Source organism: Cherax quadricarinatus, chromosome 98 (genome assembly GCF_038502225.1).
Source record: "Cherax quadricarinatus isolate ZL_2023a chromosome 98, ASM3850222v1, whole genome shotgun sequence".
Lineage (NCBI taxonomy): Eukaryota > Metazoa > Arthropoda > Malacostraca > Decapoda > Parastacidae > Cherax > Cherax quadricarinatus.
In genome coordinates, this window is record NC_091389.1 from 5006869 (window position 1) to 5031236 (window position 24368).

General features: G+C 46.4%; 1 protein-coding gene across 1 annotated transcript in view; it reads left to right on the forward strand.

Moving 5' to 3' along the window:
- The first annotated feature begins 949 nt into the window (after positions 1–949).
- The window catches only part of LOC128702551 (anoctamin-1-like), a 118122-nt gene continuing 94703 nt past the window's right edge, over positions 950–24368 (forward strand). The window contains exons 1-2 of the mRNA XM_070105410.1: positions 950–1801; positions 9370–9479. Coding sequence (XP_069961511.1) covers positions 9408–9479 — 72 coding nt within the window. The 5' untranslated portion in view covers positions 950–1801; positions 9370–9407. The remainder of the gene's footprint in view (positions 1802–9369; positions 9480–24368) is intronic.

Genomic DNA, 24368 nt, shown 5'->3' on the forward strand with positions numbered 1-24368 from the left:
CAAGTACTGACTGATGTTGTAGTGGTCACGCTTAGTCTTGGTTACAAGTACTGACTGATGTTGTACTGGCCAGGCTTAGTCTTGGTTACAAGTACTGACTGATGTTGTAGTGGCCAGGCTTAGTCTTGGTTACAAGTACAGACTGATGTTGTAGTGGCCTGGCTTAGTCTTGGTTACAAGTACTGACTGATGTTGTAGTGGTCACGCTTAGTCTTGGTTAAAAGTACTGACTGATGTTGTAGTGGTCACGCTTAGTCTTGGTTACAAGTACTGACTGATGTTGTAGTGGCCAGGCTTAGTCTTGGTTACAAGTACAGACTGATGTTGTAGTGGCCTGGCTTAGTCTTGGTTACAAGTACTGACTGATGTTGTAGTGGTCACGCTTAGTCTTGGTTACAAGTACTGACTGATGTTGTAGTGGCCAGACTTAGTCTTGGTTACAAGTACTGACTGATGTTGTAGTGGTCACGCTTAGTCTTGGTTACAAGTACTGACTGATGTTGTAGTGGCCTGGCTTAGTCTTGGTGACAAGTACAGACTGATGTTGTAGTGGCCAGGCTTAGTCTTGGTGACAAGTACTGACTGATGTTGTAGTGGCCAGACTTAGTCTTGGTGACAAGTACTGACTGATGTTGTAGTGGCCAGACTTAGTCTTGGTTACAAGTACTGACTGATGTTGTAGTGGCCAGACTTAGTCTTGGTTACAAGTACTGACTGATGGAAAGCAGTTTGAACTTCCCCACAAAAACCGCATGACGCCTCTCTGACAAAACCCATTTGTCTTAGCACCTCTTTCGATGCCCAAGTCCCCATAAGAAATCTATATACTAATTCCCTCACTCTTGCCTGTATTCTTAGTTTACTAAATTCCACCCATATCACTCACCAATCATAAGTGGGATACACTGCCATCCCCTGCAGTGATTCCTGAAGTCACATCAAGGCCAGAATAAGTAAGTCCAGAACCCCAAGTAAGAGAGAAGCTCCTTGATAAACTCCCCTGAAGGAAGGTTCCTTGATGTTGGTGAGGGGCTGTTGATTTAGGGAATTGGATCTGTGCTCCAGTTCCCCGAATTAAGCCTGAATGCCTTCCACATCCCCCCCCCCCCAGGCGCTGTATAATCCTCCGGGTTTAGCGCTGCCCCTTGATTATAATGATAATAATAATCTAAGATAAACAGTAACAATGAGGTAACAGGAGCAGAACGAATACAGATGCGTTGGGAACTGCTAGTCGAGTGATTCCCCACCTGTCGAAGACGAGGATGTCACCTCCCACCGGGTGGAAAAACGGGGGGACAGCATTACCTAGTCACTCCCCATACCTTAACAACCAGACTACCCAACAAACTACCAGCACCATGTACTGATACTTTCTATACTGTTATCCACTGTACGTTTCCCTTACAGAGAGAAACTTAATCACAATAAATGATTATCCTGGTTATTGTATATTTGCACCCTTATATTATCTGGAGCCAGCACCACTACAATGGAAGTACCACTACAGTGGAAGCACCACTACAGTGGAAGCACCACAACAGTGGAAGCACCACTACAGTGGAAGCACCACTACAGTGGAAGCAGGTTGGTGTACATCCTGTGTGTGAGGGAGGTTATCACAGTGTTTTTCCCTCTGGTGATGGTGAGAGGGTCAGTGTCAGTGTATCAGTGTATGAGAGGTGTTGTCTGTGTCTCTTATGGTGTTCTGTACCAGACATCAGTGACAACACTGACTACACCATAAGGAAGCCAGTGTCTGCTGCTACCTTGGTTCTTAATCCTGTTCACCTAGCAGCAAGTAGGTACCTGGGTGTTAGTGGACTGGTGTGGGTGGCATCCTGGGTGTTAGTAGACTGGTGTGAGTCACATCCTTGGTGTTAGTGGACTGGTGTGGGTCACATCCTGGGTGTTATTGGACTTGTGTGGGTCACATCCTGGGTGTTAGTGGACTGGTGTGGGTCACATCCTGGGTGTTAGTGGACTGGTGTGGGTCACATACTGGGTGTTAGTGGACTGGTGTGGGTTACATCCTGGGTGTTAGTGGACTGGTGTGGGTGGCATCCTGGGTGTTAGTGGACAGGTGTGGGTCACATCCAGGGTGTTAGTGGACTTGTGTGGGTCACATCCTAGGCGATAGTGGACTGGTGTGAGTCACATCCTGAGTGTTAGTGGACTTGTGTGGGTCACATCCTAGGTGTTAGTGGACTGGTGTGGGTCACATCCTGGGTGTTAGTGGAATGGTGTGGGTTACATCCTGGGTGTTAGTAGACTTGTGTAGGTAACATCCTTGGTGTTAGTGGACTGGTGTGGGTGTCATCCTGGGTGTTAGTGGACATGTGTGGGTCACATCCTGGGAGTTACTGGACTGGTGTGGGTCACATCTTGCGTGTTAGTGGACTGGTGTGAGTCACATGCTAGGTGTTAGTGGACTGGTGTGGGTCACATCATGGGTGTTAGTTAACTGGTGTGGGTTACATCCTGGGTGTTAGTAGACTGGTGTGGGTCACATCCTGGGTGTTAGAGGACTGGTGTGGGTCACATTCTGGGTGTTGGTTTACTGGTGTGGGTCACATCCTGGGCGTTAGTGGACTAGTGTGGGTCACATCCTGGGTGTTAGTGGATTGGTGTGGGTGGCATCCTGGGTGTTAGTGGACTGGTGTGGATGGCATCCTGGGTGTTAGTCGACTGGCGTGGGTGGCATCCTGGGTGTTAGTCGACTGGTGTGGGTGGTGTCCTGGGCGTTAGTGGATTGGTTTGGGTCGCATCCTATGTGCTAGTGGATTGATGTGGGTCACATCCTGGGTGATAGTGGACTGGTGTGGGTCACATTCTGTATGTTAGTGGACTGGTGTGGGTCACATCCCGGGTGTTAGTGGACTGGTGTGGGTGGCATCCTGGGTGTTAGTAGACTGGTGTGAGTCATATCCTTGGTGTTAGTGGACTGTTGTGGGTCACATATTGGGTCTTATTGGACTGGTGTGGGTCACATCCTAGGTGTTAGTGGACTGGTGTGGGTCACATCCTGGGCGTTAGTGGACTAGTGTGGGTCACATCCTGGGTGTTAGTGGACTGGTGTGGGTCACATCCTGGGTGTTAGTGGACTGGTGTGGGTGGCATCCTGGGTGTTAGTGGACTGAGTGTGGGTGGCATCCTGGGTGTTAGTCGCCTGGCGTGGGTGGCATCCTGGGTGTTAGTCTACTGGTGTGGGTGGTATCCTGGGCGTTAGTGGACTGGTGTGGTTCGCATCCTACGTGCTAGTGGATTGATGTGGGTCACATCCTGGGTGTTAGTGGACTGGTGTGGGTCACATCCTGTATGTTAGTGGACTGGTGTGGGTCACATCCCGGGTGTTAGTGGACTGGTGTGGGTCACATCCCGGGTGTTAGTGGACTGGTAGGTGCTGCTCTCTGCAGTGTTGGATTATTATAATAAACAGTTGCAGTGTTGGAGGTGGATCCACAAGGACAATATACTTGGCTCTGTGAACACCTGTTTGCGCGCTCTCTACGAATTGAAGCAAGATGCCCTCCATCGAACAACTTTACCGACAGCTTAAAGAAGAATTGAGGATGGCGAAGTTGGAGATTCGGCGACTGACCGAGGAAAACAAGAAGATTCGTAGTAGTCCTCCTGTTTTGAGTCCTCAGGTCAAGAAGGGAAACTGGTCAGTGGCTGGACAGCAGGGAACGAAGTTGACGATCAAGAGGACGAATGGAAAGGTTGAAGCGATGAAGAAGAAAGAGACTGCTGTGGAAACTGTTGTGGAAACATCTAATACATTCTCAGTGCTACCCGACGAATGTGAGTCGACTACTGGGAACAACACGACTAACGACACCAAGGAAGGTAAGAATATTGTTGTTGTTGGGGATAGCCAAGTTAGGTATATGGATAGGGCGTTCTGCTTGAAGGACAGGAGTAGGAGACAGAGAGTTTGCTTTCCTCTGGCTGGGATGGAGGATATTGTTAGCCGTCTGGATGACATCATGAGAGGTAATGGGAGCAATCCTATTATCTGTCTCAGTGCTGGAGGCAACGATGTTGGCAGACGTAGGAGTGAAGACCTGATTAGCAGGTATAGGTCAGCAATAGAAATAATTAGGAGTAAGGGTGGGAACCCTGTCATATGTGGCATTTTGCCAAGGAGAGGAGTTAGAAATGAATGGTTGTCCAGGGGAATTGGTGTCAATTGCTGGCTGGACAAATACTGTAAGGAAAATGCGGTAACATTCATTGACAACTGGGACCTCTTCTATGGCAGAAATGACATGTATGCCAGGGATGGGGTTCACTTATCTAGGTCTGGGGTGGGAGCACTGGCAACTGCAGTGGAGGGAGCTGTTAGGACTTTAAACTAGGAATAGTTAGTGGTATGGGTTTTGGCAGGAAAACAGTGAAGTCCCAGTGTAGTAATATTATGAGTTCTAGGGGAACTAGTAATAAGCAGAACGAGGTAGATATTGAAAAGCCAGGGACTTTGGGTGATAAGGACAGTAATAGGTTTAGTAGAAAAACAGAAATGAGCAGGAAGGGTAAAGAGAAAGGAGAGTCTTTCAATGTTTATTATGCTAATTGCCGTAGTGCTAGGAATAAGATGGACGAGTTGAGATTAGTTGCTAGTGCAGGTAACATTGATGTATTTGCCTTAACTGAGACATGGTTTAATTCAAAAAGTCGGGACATGCCTGCAGAATGTCATATTCAGGGTTTTAAATTGTTCCAAGTAGAGAGAAGTATCGGGAAGGGGGGTGGGGTGGCATTGTATGTCCGAGATCGCTTGAACTGTTGCATAAAAACGGGTATTAAGTCTGAAGTAACACATACAGAGTCTGTTTGGATAGAATTTTCAGAGGGGCATGAAAAACTGATTTTAGGAGTGATATACCGTCCCCCAAACTTAGGGACCAAGGGAGACTACTATGGGAGGAAATTGTTAAGGCCACAAGGCACGATAATGTAGTAATTCTAGGAGACTTTAACTTTAGTCATATTGATTGGAATTTCTTGACTGGGAATTTAGAATCATACGACTTCTTAGAAGTAGTTCAGGATTGTTTTTTGAAGCAGTTTGTGACAGAACCTACAAGGGGTAATAACCTGCTTGACTTAGTTCTGGCAAACAATGAATCCCTTGTTAATAATTTAGAAATTTCAGAGGAACTGGGTGCTAGCGACCACAAATCAATTACATTTAGCATTGAATGGAAGTACGATAGTAGCGATAACTCAGTAACAGTCCCAGATTTTCGCTTAGCAGATTACGATGGGCTTAGAGAACACTTATCATCTGTTGACTGGGGTAACGAAGAGAGCTATCAATATGACAGTTTTCTGAACACTATACATGCTGCTCAAAGAACGTTTATCCCATATAAAGAAATTAGATCAAATAGAAATGACCCAAAATGGATGAATAATAGGCTTAAATATCTACTAGGGCATAAGAAAGGAATTTATAGGCGTATCAAAAGAGGCGAGGGTCATCTTATGAATCAGTATATTGACATTAAGAGGGACATTAAAAAGGGGATAAGAAAAGCTAAAAGGGACTATGAAATTAAAGTTGCTAGGGATTCTAAAACTAACCCAAAAAGTTTTTTCCAGGTATATAGAACAAAAGTCAGAGATAAGATAGGTCCCCTTAAAAATAACTATGGGCATCTTACTGACAAAGAGAATGAAATGTGCTCGATTTTTAATAATTATTTTCTCTCAGTTTTTACACAGGAAGACACTAACAATATTCCAGTAATTAATTTTTATAGTGGGCTAGAAGAAGATAAATTATGTAACATCACAGTCACTAGTGAGATGGTTGTGAAGCAGATAGACAGACTGAAGCAAAATAAGTCGCCGGGTCCTGATGAGGTTTTTTCAAGGGTTCTTAAGGAATGCAAAATGGAACTCTGTGAACCATTAACTAATATTTTTAATTTATCTCTTCAAACAGGTGTAGTGTCTGATATGTGGAAGATGGCTAATGTAATTCCTATTTTTAAAACAGGGGACAAGTCGTTACCGTCAAATTACCGCCCAATAAGCCTGACCTCAATTGTAGGCAAATTACTAGAGTCAATTATAGCTGAGATTATAAGAAGCCATCTCGATAAGCATAGCTTGATTAATGATACTCAGCATGGATTCACAAGAGGCCGGTCTTGTCTAACTAATTTATTAACTTTCTTCAGTAAAGCTTTTGAGGCTGTTGACCACGATAAAGAATTTGATATTATTTACTTAGATTTTAGTAAGGCTTTTGATAGAGTTCCGCACCATAGACTGTTAAAGAAAGTGGCAGCTCATGGCATTGGGGGAAAAGTGCTCTCGTGGATCGAGTCATGGCTCACTGACAGGAAGCAGAGAGTGTCCATAAATGGAGTTAAATCCGAGTGGGGATCTGTAACAAGTGGCGTTCCACAGGGATCAGTCTTGGGCCCGTTGTTGTTTATAATATATATCAATGATCTTGATGAAGGAATTACTAGTGATATGAGCAAATTCGCCGATGACACAAAGATAGGTAGGATAATTGATTCAAACGTAGATGTTATGGAACTTCAGGAGGATTTAAACAAACTCTATTCTTGGTCAGAAAAGTGGCAGATGCAGTTCAATGTAGATAAATGCAAGGTTCTGAAGCTCGGGAGTGTCCATAACCCTAGTACTTATAAGTTAAATAATGTAGAACTTAGCCATACAGATTGCCAAAAGGACTTGGGGGTTATGGTGAGCAGCAACCTTAAACCAAGACAGCAATGCCTAAGCGTACGTAATAAGGCAAATAGATTACTGGGATTTATATCAAGAAGTGTAAGCAACAGAAGTCCAGAGGTCATACTGCAGCTTTATACATCATTAGTAAGGCCTCACCTAGATTATGCAGCTCAGTTCTGGTCTCCATATCACAGAATGGACATAAATTCATTAGAAAACATTCAGCGTAGGATGACTAAATTAATACATAGCATTAGAAATCTTCCTTATGAAGAAAGATTGAAGACTCTTAAGTTACATTCACTTGTTAGACGAAGAATGAGGGGAGACCTGATCGAAGTGTATAAGTGGAAGATAGGTATTAATAAAGGGGATATTAATAAGGTCTTGAGGATGTCTCTCCAAGAGAGAACCCGCAGTAATGGATTTAAATTAGATAAGTTTGGATTTAGAAAGGACATAGGAAAGTATTGGTTTGGAAATAGGGTAGTTGATGAGTGGAACAGTCTACCTAGTTGGGTTATTGAGGCTAGGACTTTGGGTAGTTTCAAATTTAGGTTGGATAAGTACATGAGTGGGAGGGGATGGATTTGAGTGGGACTTGCACATCGGAGCTTGTTTCTTGGGTGGCATTGAAAATTGGGTTGGGCAAATGTTTTGTTAGTGGGATGAATTGTAAAGGACCTGCCTAGTATGGGCCAACAGGCCTCCTGCAGTGTTCCTCCTTTCTTATGTTCTTATGTTCTTATGCATCCTGGGTGTTAGTAGACTGGTGTGAGTCCCATCCTTGATGTTAGTGGACTGGTGCGGGTCACATATTGGGTCTTATTGGACTGGTGTGGGTCACATCCTGGGTGTTAGTGAACTTGTGTGCGTCACATCCTGGGTGTTACTGGACTGGTGTGGGTCACATCCTGGGTGTTAGTGGACTGGTGTGGGTCACATCCTGGGTGTTAGTGGACTGGTGTGGGTGGCATCCTGGGTGTTAGTGGACTGGTGTGGGTCACATCCTGGGTGTTAGTGGACTGGTGTGAGTCACATCCTGGGTGTTAGTGGACTGGTGTGGGTCACATCCTGGGTGTTAGTGGACTGGTGTGGGTGACATCCTGGGTGTTAGTGGACTGGTGTGGGTCACATCCTGGGTGTTAGTGGACTGGTGTGGGTCACATCCTGGGTGTTAGTGGACTGGTGTGGGTGGCATCCTGGGTGTTAGTGGACTGGTGTGGGTCACATCCTGGGTGTTAGTGGACTGGTGTGAGTCACATCCTGGGTGTTAGTGGACTGGTGTGGGTCACATCCTGGGTGTTAGTGGACTGGTGTGGGTCACATCCTGGGTGTTAGTGGACTGGTGTGGGTCACATCCTGGGTGTTAGTGGACTGGTGTGGGTCACATCCTGGGTGTTAGTGGACTGGTGTGGGTGGCATCCTGGGTGTTAGTGGACTGGTGTGGGTGGCATCCTGGGTGTTAGTGGACTGGTGTGGGTGGCATCCTGGGTGTTAGTGGACTGGTGTGGGTGGCATCCTTGGTGTTAGTGGACTGGTGTGGGTGGCATCCTGGGTGTTAGTGGACTGGTGTGGGTGGCATCCTTGGTGTTAGTGGACTGGTGTGGGTCACATCCTGGGTGTTAGTGGACTGGTGTGGGTGGCATCCTTGGTGTTAGTGGACTGGTGTGGGTGGCATCCTGGGTGTTAGTGGACTGGTGTGGGTGGCATCCTGGGTGTTAGTGGACTGGTGTGGGTCACATCCTGGGTGTTAGTGGACTGGTGTGGGTCACATCCTGGGTGTTGGTGGACTGGTGTGGGTCACATCCTGGGTGTTAGTGGACTGGTGTGGGTCACATCCTGGGTGTTAGTGGGCTGGTGTGAGTCACATCCTGGGTGTTAGTGGACTGGTGTGAGTCACATCCTGGGTGTTAGTGGACTGGTGTGAGTCACATCCTGGGTGTTAGTGGACTGGTGTGAGTCACATCCTGGGTGTTAGTGGACTGGTGTGAGTCACATCCTGGGTGTTAGTGGACTGGTGTGAGTCACATCCTGGGTGTTAGTGGACTGGTGTGAGTCACATCCTGGGTGTTAGTGGACTGGTGTGAGTCACATCCTGGGTGTTAGTGGACTGGTGTGAGTCACATCCTGGGTGTTAGTGGACTGGTGTGAGTCACATCCTGGGTGTTAGTGGACTGGTGTGAGTCACATCCTGGGTGTTAGTAGACTGGTGTGAGTCATATCCTGGGTGTTAGTGGACTGGTGTGAGTCACATCCTGGGACAAGATTGTGGACAATAGAAATAAGTAAGACAGTCCTGGATGACTCACTGACTTTGTGTTATTCTGGCTGGCTTGCCCTCCAGGGTTAAAAATCCCAACGAAATCTTATCTTTTAAGTAAGTATAATCAGGTATATTCAAATACGTATATTGTGATACATAGCAGCATATGTGAAGACAACCTGGGACGACCCAAATAAGTCAGAGTGACCTATTTCCAATTTGCTCCTGGTAATATACGTTTAGATAGTTTGTCGTCTAAGTACACTTGTGTCCTTATATCTCCTTATAGCCGACTATAACTATCATTACTATTTTCTGGCAGATAGTATATAATTTACTCTCATGTGGTTATTATTTCGTCTAGATAATTGCTTTAACACTTGCAGGAGTTGTGGTAGGAGGTGAGAGAGAGTAGTGGGAGTTGATGGTAGCCAGTCACACACTGTATCTGCGAGCTGATGCTGTTGGCATGGAGGAGATGAATACTGGAGATGAGGTTAGTATTGTTGGTCTTGTATTATGCTGGTGTGTGTTGTGTGTGTGTGTTGTGTGTGTTGTGTGTTGTGTGTGTGTGTTGTGTGTGTGTGTGTTGTGTGTTGTGTGTTTGTTGTGTGTGTGTGTGTGTGTGTGTGTGTGTGTGTGTGTGTGTGTGTGTGTGTGTGTGTGTGTTGTGTGTGTGTGTTTGTTGTGTGTGTGTGTGTGTGTGTGTGTGTGTGTGTGTGTGTGTGTGTGTGTGTGTGTGTGTGTGTGTTGTGTGTGTGTACTCACCTATTTGTACTCACCTATTTGTGGTTGCAGGGGTCGAGTCCTAGCTCCTGGCCCCGCCTCTTCACCGGTTGCTACTAGGCCCTCTCTCTCCCCGCTCCATGAGCTTTATCAAACCTCGTCTTAAAACTGTGTATGGTTCCTGCCTCCACTACGTCATTTTCTAGGCTATTAAACTGCCTTACAACTCTATGACTGAAGAAATACTTCCTACTATCTCTCTGACTCATTTGTGTCTTCAACTTCCAATTGTGGCCTCTTGTTTCTGTGTCCCCTCCCTGGAACATCCTGTCTTTGTCCACCTTGTCTATTCCACGCAGTATTTTATATGTCGTTATCATGTCTCCCCTGACCCTCCTGTCCTCCAGTGTGGTCAGGCGGATTTCCCTTAATCTTTCTTCATAGGACATTCCCCTTAGCTCTGGAACTAACCTTGTCGCAAACCTTTGTACTTTCTCTAGTTTCTTGACGTGCTTTATCAAGTGCGGGTTCCAAACAGGTGCTGCATACTCCACTATGGGCCTGACATACACGGTGTACAGTGTCTTGAATGATTCCTTACTAAGGTATCGGAATGCTGTTCTCAGGTTTGCCAGGCGCCCATATGCTGCAGCAGTTATCTGATTGATGTGTGCTTCCGGAGACATGCTCGGTGTTATACTCACCCCAAGATCTTTCTCCTTGAGTGAGGTTTGCAGTCTTTGGCCACCTAGCCTATACTCTGTCTGTGGTCTTCTGTGCCCTTCCCCTATCTTCATGACTTTGCATTTGGCAGGATTAAATTCGAGAAGCCATTTGCTGGACCAGGTGTCCAGTCTGTCCAGGTCTCTTTGAAGTCCTGCCTGGTCCTCATCAGATTTAATTCTCCTCATTAACTTCACATCATCTGCAAACAGGGACACTTCTGAGTCTAACCCTTCCGTCATGTCGTTCACATATACCAAAAATAGCACTGGTCCTAGGACCGACCCCTGTGGGACCCCGCTCGTCACAGGTGCCCACTGTGATACATCATTACGTACCATGACTCGTTGTTGCCTCCCTGTCAGGTATTCTCTGATCCATTGCAGTGCCCTTCCTGTTATATGCGCCTGATGCTCTAGCTTCTGCACTAATCTCTTGTGAGGAACTGTGTCAAAGGCCTTCTTGCAGTCCAAGAAGATGCAATCAACCCACCCCTCTCTCTCTTGTCTTACTTCTGTTATTTTATCATAAAACTCCAGAAGGTTTGTGACACAGGATTTGCCTTCCGTGAATCCGTGCTGGTTGGCATTTATACTCCTGTTCCGTTCCAGGTGCTCCACCACTCTCCTCCTGATAATCTTCTCCATAATTTTGCATACTATACACGTCAATGACACAGGTCTATAGTTTAGTGCCTCTTTTCTGTCTCCTTTTTTAAAAATGGGAACTACATTTGCCGTCTTCCATACCTCAGGTAGTTGCCCAGTTTCCAGGGATGTGTTGAAGATTGTGGTAAGTGGCATGCACAACATATCTGCTCCCTCTCTAAGGACCCACGGGGAGATGTTGTCTGGTCCCATTGCCTTTGAGGTATCGATGTCCCTTAGCAGTTTCTTCACCTCCTCCTCATCTGTATGTATGTCGTCCAACACTTGTTGGTGTATTCCTTGCTGGTGTCCCCATCTGGTCTGTCCCCCCAGAGTCCTTCCTGTCTCTACTGTAAATACTTCCTTAAATCTCGTGTTGAGCTCCTCACATACCTCTTGATCGTTTCTTGTGAGTTCTCCACCTTCTTTCCTCAGCCTTATCACCTGGTCCTTGACTGTTGTCTTCCTCCTAATGTGGCTATACAGCAGTTTCGGGTCAGATTTGTGTGTGTGTGTGTGTGTGTGTGTGTGTGTGTGTGTGTGTGTGTTTGTGTGTGTGTGGGTGTGTGTGGGTGTGCGTGTGGGTGTGTGTGTGTACTCAATTGTACTCACCTAATTGTGGTTGCAGGGGTCGAGACTCAGCTCCTGGCCCCGTCTCTTCACTGATCGCTACTAGGTCCTCTCTCTGCTTCCTGAGCTTTGTCATACCTCGTCTTAAAACTATGTATGGTTCCTGCCCCCACTACATCACTTGCTTGGCTATTCCACTTCCTGACGACTCTATGACTGAAGAAATACTTCCTAACATCCCTCTGACTCGTCTGAGTTTTCAGCTTCCAATTGTGATTCCTTGTTTCTGTGTCTCATCTCTGGAACATCCTGTCTCTGTCTACCTTATCTATTCCACGCAGTATTTTATATGTCGTTATCATGTCTCCCCTGGCCCGCCTGTCCTCCAATGTCGTCAGTCCGATGTCCCTCAACCTTTCTTCGTAGGACATACCCCTGAGCTCCAGAACTAGCCTTGTTGCAAACCTTTGCACTTGCTCTAATTTCTTGACGTGCTTGACCAGGTGTGGGTTCCAAACTGGAGCTGCATACTCCAGTATGGGCCTGATGTACAGTGTACAGTGTCTTGAGCGATTCCTTACTAAGGTATCGGAACGCTAGTCTCAGGTTTGCCAGGCGCCCATATGCTGCAGCACCTATCTGGTTGTGTGCCTCCGGAGACATGCTCGGTATTATGGTCACCCCAAGGTCTTTCTCCTTGAGCGAGGTTTGCAATCCTTGGCCACCTAGTCTATACTCTGTCTGTGGTCTTCTTTGCCCTTCTCCGATCTTCATGACTTTGCACTTGGCTGGGTTGAATTCAAGAAGCCAGTTACTGGACCAGGTGTCCAGCCTGTCCAGGTCTCTTTGAAGTCCTGCCTGATCCTCATCTGATTTAATTCTCCTCATTAACTTCACATCATCTGCGAACAGGGACACTTCTGAGTCTATCCCTTCCATCATGTCAATCACATATACCAGACATAGCACTGATCCTATTACCAACCCCTGTGGGACCCCGCTTGTCATAGGTGCCCACTGTGATACCTCATCACGTACCATGACTCGTTGTTGTCTCCCTGTCAGGTATTCTCTGATCCATTGCAGTGCCCTTCCTGTTATACGCACCTGATCCTCTAGTTTCTGCACTAATCTCTTGTGAGGAACTGTGTCTAAGGCCTTCTTGCAGTCCAAGAAAATGCAATCAATCCACCCCTCTCTCTCGTGTCATCTGTAACTTTGTCATAAAACTCCAGAAGGTTTGTGACAGGATTTGCCTTCCATGAATCCGTGCTGGGTGTCGTTTATACTCTTATTCCATTCCAGGTGTTCCACCACTCTCCTCCTGATAATCTTCTCCATGACTTTGCATACTATACAGGCCAGTGACACTGGTCTGTAATTTAGTGCCTCTTTTCTGTCTCCTTCTAAAAATGGAGCTACATTTGCCGTCTTCCATACCTCGGGTAGTTGCCCAGTTTCAAGGGATGTATTGAAGATTGTCGTTAATGGCACACACAGTATATCGGCTCCCTCCCTGAGGACACACGGGGAGATGTTGTCTGGTCCCATTGCCTTTGAGGTATCAAGGTCACTTAGCAGCTTCTTCACCTCCTCCTCAGTTGTATGTATGTCATCCAGCACTTGTTGGGCTATTCCCTGTTGGTGTCCCCCTCTGTCCTGTCTTCCCAGTGTCCTTCCTGTCTCCACTATAAATACTTCCTTAAATCTCGTGTTGAGCTCCTCGCATACCTCTTGATCGTTTCTTGTGAGTTCTCCACCTTTTTTCCTCAGCCTGATCACCTGGTCTTTGACTGTCGTCTTTCTCCTAATGTGGCTAAACAGCAATTTCGGGTCAGACTTGACTTTCGATGCTATGTCATTTTCGTACTGTCTCTGGGCCTCCCTCCTTACCTGTGCATATTCGTTTCTGGCTCTTCGACTGATCTTGTTTTCCTGGGTCCTTTGCCTTCTATACCTCTTCCATTCTTTGGTGCACTTAGTTTTAGCCTCCCTACAACTTCGGGTAAACCAAGGACTCGCTTTGGTCTTCTCATTGTTTCTGTTGCCCTTGGGAACAAACCTTTCCTCTGCTTCGTTGCACTTTGTTGTTACATATTCCATCATCTCCATTACTGACTTTCCTACCAGTTCTCTGTCCCACTGAATCTCCTGCAGGAAGTTCCTCATACCTGTGTAGTCCCCCCTTTTATAGTTTGGCTTTTCCCGTTCGACTCCTGTTACCCTCTCCACCTGTAACTCTACTATGTAATCAAAACTCAGAACCACATGGTCACTAGCTCCGAGGGGCCTCTCATATGTGATGTCTTCAATGTCTGAGCAACTCAGAGTGAACACACGGTCCAGTTTTGCTGGTTCATCCTCTCCCCCTCTCTCTCTGGTAGTGTCCTTAACATGTTGATGCATGAGGTTTTCCAGTATCCCATGCATCATCTTGGCTCTCCATGTTTTGGGACCCCCGTGTGGCTCCAGGTTTCCCAGTCGATCTCCCTGTGGTTGAAATCGCCCATAACCAGTTACTTTGCTCTGCTCGAGTGAGCCCTTCTTGCCACCTCAGCCAGTGTGTCCACCATTGCTTTGTTGCTCTCCTCATATTCTTCTCTTGGCCTCCTGCAGTTCTGTGGTGGATTATACATCGCTGCAATGACTACCTTATGTTTCCCAGACTGATGTGTACCTACTATTTAATCCCTTCCTCTAGTCTTGACCATGCTTTCCATTTCCTCAAATCTCCATCGGTTTTTTATGAGCAGTGCAACCCCTCCTCCCCCTCTGCTCCTTCTATCTTTTCTCAGGATCTGATACCCCAGTGGGAAGATTGCATCTGTTATTGTCTCAGTGAGTTTTGTTTCTGTGGCTGCTATGATGTCTGGGGACTTCTCATTGATTCTTTCATGCCACTCCTCATATTTATTAGTTATTCCATACACATTCGTGTACCAAACCTTCAACTTCTTCTCTAAAACTGAGATCCTGGTGTGTGTGTGTGTGTGTGTGTGTGTGTGTGTGTGTGTGTGTGTGTACTCACCTAATTGTGGTTGCAGGGGCCGAGACTCAGCTCCTGGCCCTGCCTCTTCAATGATCGCTACTAGGTCCTCTCTCTCTCTGCTTCCTGAGCTTTGTCATACCACTTCTTAAAACTATGTATGGTTCCTGCCTCCACTACTTCACTTGCTAGGCTATTCCACTTCCTGACGACTCTATGACTGAAGAAATATTTCCTAACGTCCCTGTGACTCGTCTGAGTCTTCAGCTTTCAATTGTGACCCCTTGTTTCTGTGTCCCCTCTCTGGAACATCCTGTCTCTGTCCACCTTGTCTATTCCCCGCAGTATCTTGTATGTCATTATCATGTCTCCCCTGACCCTTCTGTCCTCCAGTGTCGTCAGTCCGATTTCCCTCAACCTTTCCTCGTACGACATTCCCCTGAGCTCTGGAACTAGCCTTGTTGCAAACCTTTGTACTTTCTCTAACTTCTTGACGGGCTTGACCAGGTGTGGGTTCCAGAATGGTGCTGCATACTCCAGTATGGGCCTAACATACACAGTGTACAGTGTCTTGAACTATTCCTTATTAAGGTATCGGAATGCTATTCTTAGGTTTGCCTGGTGCCCGTATGCTGCAGCAGTTATTTAGTTGATGTGTGCCTCCGGTGACGTGCTCGGTGTTATGGTCACACCAAGATCTTTCTCCCTGAGTGAGGTCTGTAGTCTGTGTCCACCTACCCTATACTCTGTCTGCAGTCTTCTTTGCCCCTCCCCAATCTTCATGACTTTGCATTTGGCAGGGTTGAATTCGAGAAGCCAGTTTCTGGGCCACGTGTCCAGCCTGGCCAGGTCTCTTTGCAGTCCTGTTTCATCCTCATCCGATTTAATTCTTCTCATCAGAGTCTTCCTTCCATCATGTCGTTCGCATGTATCAAAAATAGCACTGGTCCTATAACGGACCCCTGTAGGACCCCGCTCGTCACAGGCGCCCACTGTGATATCTCTTCACGTACCATGACTCGTTGTTGCCTCCCTGTCAGGTATTCCCTGATCCATTGCAGTGCCTTCCCTGTTGTATGCGCCTGATCCTCAAGCTTCTGCACTAATCTCTTGTGAGAAACTGTGTCAAAGGCCTTCCTGCAGTCCAGGAAAATGCAATCAACCCACCTCTCTCTCTTGTGTCTTACTTCTGTTACCTTGTCATATAACTCCAGAAGGTTTGTGACACAGGATTTGCCTTCCATGAACCCATGCTGGTTTTCATTTATAATCTTGTTCCGTTCCAGGTGTTCCACCACTCTCCTCCTGGTAATCTTCTCCATGACTTTGCATACTATACTTGTCAGAGACACAGGTCTGTAGTTTAGTGCCTCGTTTCTGCTTCCTTTCTTAAATATGGGGACTACATTTGCTGTCTTCCATTTCTCAGGTAGTTGCCCAGTTTCAATGGATGTGTTGAAGACTGTGATTAGGGGCACACACAGCATCTCTGCTCCTTCTCTAAGGACCCATGGGGAGATGTTGTCCGGTCCCATCGCCTTTGAGGTATCAAGGTCACTTAGCAGCTTCTGCACCTCCTACTCAGTTGTTTGTCTGTTATCCAACACTTGTTGGTATATTCCCTCTTGATGTTCCCTTCTGTGCTGTCTTCCCAGAGCCCTTCCTGTCTCTACTGTAAAAACTTCCTTCAATCTCCTGTTTAGCTCCTCACATACCTCCTGATCATTTCTTGTGAGTTCTGCACCTTCTATCCTCAGTCTGATCACCTGGTCTTTGACTGTTGTCTTCCTCCTGATGTGGCTATACAACAGTTTCGTGTCAGTTTTGACTTTCGATGCTATGTTATTTTTATACTGTCGCTGGGCCTCCCTCCTTACCTGTGCGTACTCGTTCCTGGCTCTGCGACTGATCTCCCTATTTTCATGTGTTCTCTGCCTTCTGTACTTTTTCCATTCTCTATTGCACTTTGCTTTTACCTCCTTACACCGTCGGGTAAACCAGGGGCTCGTTCTGGTCTTCCCATTGTTTCTGTTGCCCTTAGGAATAAACCTTTCCACTGCCTCCTTGCATTTTGTTGTTACATATTCCATCATTTCATTTACTGGCTTTCCTACCAGATCTCTGTCCCACGGAACCTCCTGCAGGAAGTTCCTCAAACCTATGTAGTCCTCTCTTTTATAGTCTGGCCTTTCCCATTCAACTCCTGTTACTCTCTCCACTTGCAACTCTACTATGTATTCAAAGCACAGAACCACGTGGTCACTGGTTTCTAAGGGACTCTCATATGTAATGTCCTCAGTGTCTGAACTGCCCATGGTGAACACAAGGTCCAATCTTGCTGGTTCATCCTCCCCTCTCACTCTGATAGTGTCCTTAACATGTTGGTGCATGAGGTTTTCCAGCACCACATCCAACATCTTGACTCTCCATGTTTTGGGACCTCCATGTGGCTCCAGGTTTTCCCAGTCAATCTCCCTGTGGTTGAAATCACCCATAACCAGCAACTTTGCTCTGCTGGAATGAGCTCTTCTTGCCACCTCAGCAAGTGTGTCCACCATTGCTCTGTTGCTTTCTTCATATTCCTCTCTTGGCCTCCTGCAGTTTTGTGGTGGATTATACATCACTGCAATGACCACCTTGTGCTCCACAGACCGAAGTGTACCTACTATGTAGTCCCTTTCTCCTGTCTCGTCTATGCCTCCCATTTTCTCGAATTTCCATCGTTTTTTACGAGCAGAGCAACCCCTCCTCCCCCTCTGCCCCTTCTATCTTTCCTCATGATCTGGTATCCTGGTGGGAAGATTGCATCTGTTGTCTCCGTGAGTTTTGTTTCTGTAACTGCTGTGATGTCAGGGGACTTCTCATTGATTCTTTCTTGGCATTCCTCATATTTATTCGTTAATCCATCCGCATTTGTGTACCAAACCTTCAACTTCTGTTCTAATGCTGTAACTGTGGTCCTGGGGGAATACTGGGGTTGGGAAAGCAGGAGCCCTCGTGGGGGCCCATGGGGGGTTGCAGTGGAGGTGGAGGAAGAGCTCCCATAGGGGGTTGCTGTAGGGGTAGGGTTCGTGGTGTGGGGGTGGGAACAGAGGGATCGGTGTGTGATGGCTGGTTTAGATTGTTCAGTTGCCTTGGGGTGTCGTGGCTGGAGTCTTTCTGCAGGTGTTTCTGGGGGGTGTGCTTCCCCTTCCTCCTGTGCCTGGGTTATTCTGCTCTTCTTTATCATTTCCTCCCATTCCTCTTTTAGTTTTTGCACTCTCTCTTTCAGTATCATCCTTTCCTCCTGTGTTCTGTCTTGATCGAGGTACACACTCTTGAACTCCTGCTTGCCTCTCAGCCGTGCTTTCTACTGCAGGATCATGGTTCGAGTTGATTCTGCCTTGAAAATTACTTTGAGAGGCCGTTTCCTTCTCTTTGTGAACCACCCAATTCTCCGAAAATTTGCCACCTGGGTCATGTCCCCCTCGCCTATCACCTTCATGATACCTTCAATCACTTTTTTCTCCTCCTGTTTTCTTTCATCATAAATTTTCCCTTCAGCTTCGTCTAGCCCATAGACAAAAACTGATCTCTCCCTTTCCACCTCCCACTGTGACTCCCATTGCATCCTCTGATGTGTTTTAGTTCCTCCCCGTGGAGTGTTCCTTCCTTCAATCCCTTCCCTAGATATGGCCCCTATGCTTCTTGGTTTGTCCTTCCTGCTCACCTGTTCCTGGCCCCCACAGGTATCTGGTATGGTCCCTGCACATGTCCTAGTTCCTTCAATGTCTTCCAACCTCTCATTCTGTCCTAGTGTGCTCCCTGTCTTTGTTTTGGCCCCATGTGTGTGTGTGTGTGTGTGTGTGTACTCACCTAGTTGAGGTTGCGGGGGTCGAGTCCGAGCTCCTGGCCCCGCCTCTTCACTGATCGCTACTAGGTCACTCTCCCTGAGCCGTGAGCTTTATCATACCTCTGCTTAAAGCTATGTATGGATCCTGCCTCCACTACATCGCTTCCCAAACTATTCCACTTACTGACTACTCTGTGGCTGAAGAAATACTTCCTAACATCCCTGTGATTCATCTGTGTCTTCAGCTTCCAACTGTGTCCCCTTGTTACTGTGTCCAATCTCTGGAACATCCTGTCTTTGTCCACCTTGTCAATTCCTCTCAGTATTTTGTATGTCGTTATCATGTCCCCCCTATCTCTCCTGTCCTCCAGTGTCGTCAGGTTGATTTCCCTTAACCTCTCCTCGTAGGACATACCTCTTAGCTCTGGGACTAGTCTTGTTGCAAACCTTTGCACTTTCTCTAGTTTCTTCACGTGCTTGGCTAGGTGTGGGTTCCAAACTGGTGCCGCATACTCCAATATGGGCCTAACGTACACGGTGTACAGGGTCCTGAATGATTCCTTATTAAGATGTCGGAATGCTGTTCTGAGGTTTGCTAGGCGCCCATATGCTGCAGCAGTTATTTGGTTGATGTGCGCTTCAGGAGATGTGCCTGGTGTTATACTCACCCCAAGATCTTTTTCCTTGAGTGAGGTTTGTAGTCTCTGACCCCCTAGACTGTACTCCGTCTGCGGCCTTCTTTGCCCTTCCCCAATCTTCATGACTTTGCACTTGGTGGGATTGAACTCCAGGAGCCAATTGCTGGACCAGGTCTGCAGCCTGTCCAGATCCCTTTGTAGTTCTGCCTGGTCTTCGATCGAGTGAATTCTTCTCGTCAACTTCACGTCATCTGCAAACAGGGACCCCTCAGAGTCTATTCCTTCCGTCATGTCGTTCACAAATACCAGAAACAGCACTGGTCCTAGGACTGACCCCTGCGGGACCCCGCTGGTCACAGGTGCCCACTCTGACACCTCGCCACGTACCATGACTCGCTGCTGTCTTCCTGACAAGTATTCCCTGACCCATTGTAGTGCCTTCCCTGTTATCCCTGCTTGGTCCTCCAGTTTTTGCACCAATCTCTTGTGTGGAACTGTGTCAAACGCCTTCTTGCAGTCCAAGAAAATGCAATCCACCCACCCCTCTCTCTCTTGTTTTACTGCTGTCACCATGTCATAGAACTCCAGTAGGTTTGTGACACAGGATTTCCCGTCCCTGAAACCATGTTGGCTGCTGTTGATGAGATCGTTCCTTTCTAGGTGTTCCACCACTCTTCTCCTGATAATCTTCTCCATGATTTTGCATACTATACATGTCAGTGACACTGGTCTGTAGTTTAATGCTTCATGTCTGTCTCCTTTTTTAAAGATTGGGACTACATTTGCTGTCTTCCATGCCTCAGGCAATCTCCCTGTTTCGATAGATGTATTGAATATTGTTGTTAGGGGTACACATAGCGCCTCTGCTCCCTCTCTCAATACCCATGGGGAGATGTTATCTGGCCCCATTGCCTTTGAGGTATCTAGCTCACTCAGAAGCCTCTTCACTTCTTCCTCGGTTGTGTGCACTGTGTCCAGCACTTGGTGGTGTGCCCCACCTCTCCGTCTTTCTGGAGTTCCTTCTGTCTCCTCTGTGAACACTTCTTTGAATCTCTTGTTGAGTTCTTCACATACTTCACGGTCATTTCTTGTTGTCTCTCCTCCTTCCTTCCTTAGCCTGATTACCTGGTCCTTGACTGTTGTTTTCCTCCTGATGTGGCTGTACAACAGTTTCGGGTCAGATTTGGCTTTCGCTGCTATGTCATTTTCATATTGTCTTTGGGCCTCCCTTCTTATCTGTGCATATTCGTTTCTGGCTCTACGACTGTTCTCCTTATTCTCCTGGGTCCTTTGCCTTCTATATTTCTTCCATTCCCTAGCACACTTGGTTTTTGCCTCCCTGCACCTTTGGGTAAACCATGGGCTCATCCTGGCTTTTTCATTATTCCTGTTACCCTTGGGTACAAACCTCTCCTCAGCCTCCTTGCATTTTGTTGCTACATATTCCATCATCTCATTAACTGGCTTCCCTGCCAGTTCTCTGTCCCACTGAACCCCGTTCAGGAAGTTCCTCATTCCTGTGTAGTCCCCTTTCTTGTAGTTTGGCTTCATTCGTCCTGGCCTTCCTGCTTCTCCCTCCACTTGTAGCTCTACTGTGTGTGTGTGTGTGTGTGTGTGTGTGTGTGTGTGTGTGTGTGTGTGTGTTTGTGTGTGTGTGTGTGTGTGTGTGTACTCACCTATTTGTACTCATCTGTTTGTTGTTGAAGGTGTCGAGTCAGCTCGTGGCCCAGCCTCTTCGCTGATCGCTACTAGGTCCACTCTCTCACTGCTCCATGAGCTCTATCATACCTCTTCTTAAAGCTATACATAGAACCTGCCTCCACTACATCACTCTCCAGATCGTTCCACTTCCTCACAGCTCCATGACTGAAGAAATATTTCCTGACATCCCTGTGACTCATCTGAGCTTTCAGCTTCAGTTGTGGCCCCTTGTTGCCGGTTTCTCTAGGTATTTTATATGTCGTTATCATGTCTCTGCCCTATCCCTCCTGTCCTCCAGTTTCGTCTCGTAGGACATACCCCTTACCTCTGGTACTAGTTATTACATCCTAGGATTTCAAAGGCCTGTTATCCCAGGTGTAATGGGAGCAAAAGAAACACAGCAGAAAAAGTTTAGACTTATATTATCCTTCACCAATTTAGAACAGCAATATGTACACTATGTACAGTAATAAGTATAGTGCACGTCACGGTAAGCAAGGCAGAAATAGAAGCCACAAGATAGCAGACCGTGCTCAACCAGCTCTAGAATGGGAATGACAAGGGCAGACAGGAGAGCGGTATCCACATAACCTCTGCGATTGCCAATCCCACCTTCTTATTGGCTAGAACCTGGTCACTAGTTGAACGATGGGGCCCCATCACCAACTCTTAGCAACCTGGTTCGCTGGTTGGGGGAGATAGCCTGTAAATGAGGGTGTGTCCATGCGCCGAATAAAGGTTACGTACTCTTTGCATGCCACACCCCCACCCCGAGAAGGCTCAGGATTAGGCTGCCACCTCCCAGTGGTAACCGTGCCGCCATGGCACAAAATAATGGGACCGCCTATCCTCTCCACCATCCGACTCTTAGATAGAGCTCAGCTTTCCTAGTGACCAAAAGCCAAACCCTAAACTCAGAGCGAGACAGCAGTCAGATAGACCAACATAGGTCCAAGATACAAGCGGACGGTAGCCCGTATCCCCTCACTAAAAAAAAAAACCCCACATCAGGGGATAAAAAAAAAGAGCTTGAAAAGGGGTTTACCACAAATACATCCTAACCTAAATAAAATATTAAACTAGACTCTTGACAAAGAGTCTGCCAACACATTTTCTTTGCCGGCAATATATTTAATTTTTATGTTGTAGGGCTGCAGCCTGAGCGTGATTCTTCATGGCTTGGAGATAGACTAACGGGTTGTGATCACTGTAGACTGTGACCACCTGCGATGTCTGGCCCACATAAACATCGAAATGCTCCAAAGCCAGTACCAGCGCGAGGGCTTCTTTTTCAATGGCAGAGTAAGCTCTCTGATGTGGCTGGAACTTGGCTGAAAAGTATGCGATTGGCTGCAGCTCCTTGTTCCCGATTTGTAATAGTACCGCCCCAACCCCAGACTCACAAGCATCAACCTGTAATGAAAAAGGTTTGGAGAAGTCTGGAGACAGGAGAATGGGTGCAGAGCACAATAATCTTTTTGCTTTATTAAAAGCAGTGTTACAATCTGAAGTCCAAATAAAGGGAACTTTATGACTGGTAAGAGAGGTAAGAGGGGCTACAATATCCGAGAAATTCTTACAGAATCTTCTGTAAAATCCGATCATGCCTAGGAAACGTTGAAGAGATTTCCTATCATGAGGAACTGGATATTCTTTAATCGAAAGAACTTTAGCAAGTTTAGGTGCAACATTACCACTACCTACTTCATGGCCTAGAAAAGTGACAGTGGCCTGGCCAAAGGAAGATTTAGATAAATTAACTGTTAATTGGGAACTCTGAAAGGTCTCAAACAGAGCTTTAAGTCTAAGTAGGTGTTGATCCCAAGTATCAGACACCACAACAATATCATCTAGGTATGCTGCCGTGCCTTCAAGTCCTTTAATAGCCTGATGGATGAGTTTCTGGAATGAAGAGGGGGAATTTTTCATTCCGAAGGGGGTAACTGTATACTGATAATGACCTCCTGGAATTACGGAGGCAGAGATTTCCTTCGCCTTATCTGTCAAAGGTACCTGATAGTAACCTTTAAGATCTAATTTGGACACAAAAGTAGCCTTACCCACAAAGTCAATTACGTCATCCAGACGAGGAAGAGGGTAAGCATCTGTAATTGTGACCTCGTTCACTTTACGGTAGTCTGTGCACATACGAAACCCTCCATCAGCCTTTTTTACTAGGATGCACGGTGAAGCCCATGGACTAGATGACTCCTCCACTAAACCATGTTCTAACAAGAAGTCTACTTCCTGCTGAAGTAGCCTTTGCTTTTCAGGATTAGCTCTGTAGGGGGAGAGTTTAATTGGTTTAGATTTTCCCACATCTACATCATGGTAACCTAACGTACATTTTTTCGGCACATCCGAAAAAATATTAGGATATGACTGTAGAAGCTCAGTTAAATTGGTTGCTTGTATTTCAGATAATCCATCCATTAACGGGCTAGGATCCTTGAGGAGGACAGAATTTGAAAGTTTAGTATTAATTTCAGAGATAGAGTGCAAAGAGTCAGAGTCGTCCTCAGAGGTAGAGGACAGAGTCATTACTGGGACTTTATCTGGTGTATGGAAGTACTTTAATTGATTAATGTGGTAAGTTTTAGTTTTTGAGGTCTTATCAATGGGAGCTACCACATAATTTACATCAGATAATCTACTTACAATCTGCATAGGTCCCGTAAATCTAGCTTTCAAGGTGTGGCCAGGTATAGGTTCCTGCACCAACACCTTGTCTCCTGGATGGAAGGAGCGGAATTGTGCACTTCTGTCATACCTCTGTTTCATCTTACTTTGAGCTGTCTTTAGGTTAGCCTTGGTTAACTGACGTGCCACTTGCAACCTTGAAGACGGGTTGTAGAGTGCTGAGCTTACGTCTTCTCCCATCCATCCTTCTTTGAGCACCCGAAGAGGACCTCGTACATTGTGCCCAAAGATCAGCACAAACGGACTATACCCTGTAGACTCTTGCACCGTCTCTCGTACTGAGAACAGCAACAAAGGTAGTGATTCATCCCAGTCTGTAGGAAAGTGCATGCAAAAACTTCTCATCATTGTTTTTAATGTTTGGTGGAATCTTTCCAAGGCGCCTTGGGACTGAGGGTGATAGGCAGTGGATAAGTTGTGAATTATCCCTAACCTAGTTAATACTTCCCTAAATGCTTTGGCAGTGAAGTTAGTACCTTGATCACTTTGTATAGTTTTAGGAATGCCAAAACAAGAAATGAATTTAGGATTTCAAATGGCCTGTTACCCCGGGTGTAATGGGAGCAAATAAACACAGCAGAAAAAGTTTAGACTTATATTATCCTTCACCAATTTAGAACAGCAATATGTACACTATGTACATTAATAAGTATAGTGCACGTCACGGTAAGCAAGGCAGAAATAGAAGCCACAAGATAGCAGACCGTGCTCAACCAGCTCTAGAATGGGAATGATAAGGGCAGACAGGAGAGCGGTATCCACATAACCTCTGCGATTGCCAATCCCACCTTCTTATTGGCTAGAACCTGGTCACTAGTTGAACGATGGGGCCCCATCACCAACTCTTAGCAACCTGGTTCGC